At 41.4% G+C, this 6351-nt stretch overlaps 1 protein-coding gene across 1 annotated transcript in view; it reads right to left on the bottom strand.

The window, feature by feature from the left end:
• Positions 1–3070: 3070 nt before the first annotated feature.
• The window catches only part of ube3c (ubiquitin protein ligase E3C), a 31828-nt gene continuing 28547 nt past the window's right edge, over positions 3071–6351 (bottom strand). Inside the window, exons 23-24 of the mRNA XM_028569435.1 lie at positions 5847–5977; positions 3071–4219 (exon numbers count right to left, since the gene is read on the bottom strand). Coding sequence (XP_028425236.1) covers positions 4049–4219; positions 5847–5977 — 302 coding nt within the window. The 3' untranslated portion in view covers positions 3071–4048. The remainder of the gene's footprint in view (positions 4220–5846; positions 5978–6351) is intronic.

Below are 6351 nucleotides of genomic sequence, written 5' to 3'. Positions count from 1 at the left end.
GGTCAATATTAACATTGAGGAATACCGTAATATGCACTCCTGTTCACTTTAAAGTCTCAATCAAGTTTCACATATTGTGACTTCTCTAAACCTAGTTTATATATTCCATGCTCCAAACCCACGACAAAGGTTTTTTTCGAGGGGCCCTTGAAAGCACCATGTCTTTTGAGTGTCGACTGTCGACAGCAGCGCTGTTTCACTGCAGACCCAGCGAAGAGAGGACTGTTTTTACTGTTCACATGTGCATTGAGCATGAACTGAGTCTGAGAAAGAGACCTCTCATTGCGCCTCAGATATTCACAACATGTCGAATATTTAGGTTAATTGTCAATTAACTGTCATGCAAGCTACAGGAACAAAGACTAGACAAACGACTTTCTGCGCCACCTGTCGTGTACTGTGGGAAACAAACAGGTGACCTATGAAATATTCTATACATATAATTATCAGCTTGGCCTACAGAATAGCCTATTGCTATGTCACATTTTTGTTTTTCATTTGGAGGCCACAGTTCTGAGACAAAAGGGTTTTAAAGAGGAAACAAATATGGATAGGAATCGAGATAATTTATTTATATTTAAAATGATCTTAGCAAGTCAAAAGTATGTCTTTTAATACTTGTTACTTATAAATCCTTCACAGAAAAACAATTGACATATTATAATAGGAAAAGCACAGGTATTACTAATACTAACAGTGGCTTATTTCCATTTAGGGCCCTAATGTTGTATGGCTCACTGGCATGGCTTGCTGGTACACTTAAATGGGATAGAGCCATCATTTTTGGTTATGTTAAACCTGTGCTCTTCATAATTATAATTATCATGACAAGATCAGATCTGCTTGAAAAAGTTCTTTATCTCATAATTTTGACTTATTAAGTTAAAACGTTGAGATACAAACATGGAACACTGACTGCCTTTGCAGAGGTTTTATTGTAAATTGCAACTTTTAAATGTCCTGCACTACCACAGGTATTTAAGATCCAACTCATTGCTTTTAAAGCATTTATGGCCTGGCCCCAGATTATATCTTTCTCCTTGCACGCTCAACCTGAAGGCAGTCTGGTGTCCTCAGGCAGGAACCTGTTGGCTGTTAGCACCACACTGGGGAATGGCCTATGAGAGAAACTTAAACTTGCTAAATCAGTGTTTTCTTTTAAATCACTTCTGAAAACTGACTTCACTTTCGTACAAAATGCATTTGTATTGAAAAATATTTTCAAGTTTCAACTCAGAAAACGGGGCAGGACACAGAGGATCTGGGTAAAAAATGAAAATCAGTCAGCTGAACTCATCATAACCCAAAGAAACAGAATGAAGCACTGCAGGTTATTGCAGGTTTGAACCGAATTGAGGCTGAAATTACAGACTGGCATTGATTTTAAATGGAAAATGAAGGTCGTTGTTGCCGTTAAAGCCGGCCGGAGCTCTTGCCAGCTAAGGAAGGCCCAATGAAAATGACAGATGGCTATTAATTATACTGGATATTATGGCCAGTCAGTATCTAATTAGACTCATTGAGCAGGAGGAATCACAGCAATAGATATCATGCATAGGTCATTTTTTATCATACAGTCAATAGCTTTCTCTAAACGTATTCACAGAGACTTTTATATGCGTTTCTTTGATTGTTATGACTGCAAGCTGCAATTTACATCATACATTGACAAATGCAGAAGGTTAAAAGAAAAAAAACTATCATAATTCTTAACTGTAAAGCAGCCTAAATATTGCAGACTAAGCTGCTGCTCCCATACACATTTTTGAAACCCAGAAATAAGGTTGGCCCACTCCCTGTACTTGTCTGTACAGGCAGAACGCACACTCCTAACGCTGCGCTGTCACACATAATGTGATGCTACACCAAATTAATAAACCTGCATTTTGCCTGACACCTCTTTGGGCTTCCAAATTCATATTGCCCAAGCTTAATTTCTTGTCTTTTCTGCTGCAACCAGGCAGCCAAATTATATCAATTGAAATAATTTTCAATATAAAAAATGTTTCCAGGGGGTCACAAGCACAATGAGCTGTAGTTTGCACCATTTCATTTATTACAAGCTGGCACTGGCAGAAGAAGGTGCCCGATTTGACATGAAGTGTCCCACAGCCCACAGATGTACAAATACAGGCCTGTAAATGTTCAAAATGTTCTTTGTGCAGTACCACTGGTTGACCACCAGAAGGCACTCTGTTATAACAAAACAAAACCAGAGAGGGGTGCATGACATTTTCTCTTTGATGCAGTACCTGCAGCTATGAATGTCATTCTGTCTGATTTGTTACTTGTTCATTGAAGACTGAACCAGGTATGATTAACTTGTCAGATATGCTTCCATGTTGGGCACACACGCATATGGTTTAATGCTCTTTTCAGGCATGCACAGTTGATGGCACTTTTGAAGTAATCTGGTGCAAAGCAGGCTACAATCCACAACCACCCTCAAGTGATTTTTGATGTTTCCTCGCTTTGCAGCAAGATAAACAAGCCTAAAAGCTTCAATTAGTTCTTAAAAGGCCTATGAGAACGCTTAAGTATATTACACTCTGAGGATGATTCATAACATCCTGCATTAACTTTGTCAGTTATAATCCATCACAAGGTAATAGTCTTAAATAAATCTCATAGTAATTGAGATGAATCCCTCATTTCAATGACAAGTCTGGTTTTTAAGACCCAATTATCACTTTGAGTTCCCTGGCCCAGCGGATGCGAGGGGTTCGGGCTCTGAGAGGAGAAGAGGGGGCAGCAAAGTTGGCTTTTTCAGCAGGGATGAGAGGATGGAGATGGACTCAGTCCAAAGAGGGATGAATATCTTCCTTGGCTGTACTGCATCAGAGGGCAGGCAGATTTATGACAAACTCACACAATCTTAATTTGTGCTCAGCCCGATAATGCATCTCAAGGCCAGAATAGTTCTGTTCAGTGTTTCTTAACTGGATGTTTCTTTAATTATATGTCAGAGGCCATAAAACTCAGGAGGAGATTTTTCCACAAAGCACTGTTTTATGACTTGGTCATTACTGTAAATTACAAGCAACAAGAAAAGAGACTTATGGAAGAAAAATGCAAAAAGAAAAGTGGGTTTATTTATTTCCATACTCTCTTTTCACCCTGTTGGTACACTAATCATTTGTAAGCCTTATCAATGCGACACGGTTGTTGCTCCCTAAGAGCAACTTCAGGGCGCTGACCAGGGAAGAGATTGTACACCTTAACGAGCATGTGTGAAAACATGAGGCTTCCATTCATCACACGAAAGGAAAGAAAAACAAAGCTGTACAAATACTGAATAAATGAATAATACAAGAGTAGTTGTAAACATATACATATTCACAAATCCATAGTAATATGATACTTCCCCCAAATTTAGTCCAGCAATATGAGTCATTTCCACACTTCAGATGGCGTGTGCACACTTACAGTACGGTTATCGGACATGACAGTTATTACTCGTAATAATAATAATCATAGGAGAAATCGCAAGAACTGGAGTTTTGATGACCTCTACATGAAAATGCATGATGGCTACACAAAAAAGCTCCTCCACCCCCGCAGCCCTTGGCACACCACAAGGTGGCTTTAGAGTCCCTCTATATTGCCTTTTTTATATGATGCCACTTAATCTTTGGTGAAAAATGTGATCATGTTCGATTACACAAGAGAGCAGTTGCTACTCTTGTTTTTGTTTCAGCGCGTGATATTTCCTGCTAGATTCAACCGTTGCGCTGTTCTTCTAAAGGGTTCTGACAAGTGATTAAACATTTAAATTACTTAAAAGCAACAAGGATAAAAAAAGGCTTCCTACCCATTCATCCTTGCACCCCTTTTTCTTCAGTCTGCAGATGATCATTACCTCACCCCTGGCTTGCACACACACACACACACACACACACACTCATACACACAAACACAGTAAATCAGGCAGGTCAGTGCATCATTTGCTTTCCCTACTGTCATTTTTTTTTTACTCTGTCTGAAGTCTTTTTCTCCCAAGCCATTTCTGTGTGGCGTCCAGTCCATGGAAACAGGGACAGAGAACTCCTCAGCTCAGCTCGAACCCGGCGGAGGACTCGATGGCGTACAACAGCTTGTTCCTCATCAGGTGCTGGTCGCAGAACTCCGGGAGCTTGAGCAGGTTCATGCAGGTGCTGGCCGTGGGCAGGCGTTCCAGGTCGTTGCCGCCATTGTGGATGCAGAAGGCCGGGTAAAGCTCCTGTGTACATACGTAAGCTGGTAATAAGCACCCGACAAATTGGCTGCCATCACAGAGAAATTGGAACATTGTGAGGCATTTAAAGACAGACAACTAATGAGACGTGAATCAACTCGCGTCAGTGATGATCGCAACGTCCAAAGCAATCCCGATTAAGCAATAAATGTCAAATTCCATTAGGGGATAAATGTTAAAAGAGAGACATTAAGCGTTAAGCTAATACAGTGGAAATATAAATTTAGGAAATCAGGTTAGTGTTTGAAAGGTACTGAGTGGGAAACTGGCCCACAGTTTGACCCCTGGATGAGACACTGAAGGAATGATCATTTCATGTTGTCTATCGGGCATTTTTTAAATCAAGCCTCCTTGTGATGAGGCCACCTCATCTGCAGACTGTGACACTGACCGTTTCCATCACAAGCTAGGCCGACGAATAAGCTCCCCCCGCCCTGATTTCATCCTGCTATTTAAAGTTAGCGTATGCAGTTCAGTGGCCATACTCACCCGATTAAATGGCTCTTCGGGGGCTTAGCCGTAATGACCCCATTTTTTTGACAATTACCGTATTAAACTATCGTTGCTTATTGAGAAAGTGCCATTACCACGGCCATCATTTCGGAAAAAAAGAGGGTTTCCATTATCTTTTTTAAATGGCTTCTCCTGACAGAGCTATTTCTCCCCTAATGAATCCTGGGCTGTTTCACGACAGCTAATTAAGGCTTAGCTGGCTCAGGCGGAGGGCCGGGTCAGGGGCTGCTCCCCCTACGAATTACCGCCCTTTCCGGCCCGGAGAAGAGATGAGGAAGGAGGGGGAGGGGGGGACATCCACACACTGGCCAAAGTCAAATTGATTAAATGAGGAAGGAAGGCAACTCCTAAAACCCAGAGAGGAGGAACTGTAAAGGATTTTAAGGAGAGCTTTGTTCCCACCCTCTACTGCAGAACTGCAGTTAGGTTTTCTTAACTAATGACAGTCATAAAGAGTACTAAAACCAATCATATGATGATTACAGCTTCTGGTTAGACGAAGTAAGACGCATTAAAACTGTTTAATGGCCCCAAGCAACACTTTTTGCTCCCCCCCATCTCAAACTACCTAAGTGTCCCACAAATCAAGTCAGTGAGAAAGTGAAATGGCTTCCAATTAGGAAACCATTTCAGAAATAGGAGCAATAATGATTCAGCACTGCTAAAACAATGTTTAGAAATACAGGATATAGTTCCCTTGTATGTTCATTTCAAAGGAATGTGCTGCCCTCTGTCATGTCATACAGAAGGCAAAAGTTTAAAAGTTTAACCTGCTACCGAGTTCTGAATGGCAATATTTGTCCAGCCAGGATCTCCGACCAAGCCCACACATACAACACATGTAACCCTTCAACAGAGGAAGGTCATGAACTATAAAACAACAGTGGACGTGGAGATAAGACCTCACCACACTGGCTCGGCCTTATCACAGCCTAATTTGAAAATGATCATTATAAGGGCTGTTATCAGTCTAGGTATTTTCATTAGAAGCTCATTAAGAGGGAACACTCCCTTCTGTATACAGGTTGTACACAGTCTGCAGAGTAAGTATAGGAAGAAGAAAAGATATAGCGAGGGGAGTTTTCTGGTAAAGCCTCACCTTGAAGCCCAGCAGTGGAGGTCTGGAGCAGCTGGTGACAAACCTCAGCAGCTTGCGCTTTTCCTCATCTGTGAAGCTTTCAACCACCTCCCAAAAGATCTGGATGACTGGGTGAGTGGCCGTGTACCCGCCTAAAGGAGACAACGATGGGAGAAAAATTATATAATTTAAGCCACACTCCTACATACAATGCCCTCACCATATCTATTAGTCTGTAATCTGAAGGGACCCCAGCTTGGGCTGCAGACTAACAATTTAAATGGAAAGCCTGTGTTATACTGGAGGTGTAGATAGGCCTGTAACAATTATTCAATAATTGTTGTTTACGTAACTACAGTTATTTTGTGTAACCGCAAATGAGATGGGTCATGTTGTTTGGATCCATCAAACACGTTTTCCAATACCTGCGTGCACCCTGTAGCGTCACAGAACAGAGGATACCCCACCCGCAGTTTCAAACGTTAAAAATCCACCGAAGCACCTGTATACATGTTTTAGTAATGTT

Source organism: Perca flavescens, chromosome 22 (assembly GCF_004354835.1).
Source record: "Perca flavescens isolate YP-PL-M2 chromosome 22, PFLA_1.0, whole genome shotgun sequence".
NCBI classification, from domain to species: Eukaryota; Metazoa; Chordata; class Actinopteri; order Perciformes; family Percidae; genus Perca; species Perca flavescens.
The sequence above is the reverse complement of the archived record's forward strand: the minus strand, read 5'-3'. Positions and strand labels throughout refer to the sequence as shown.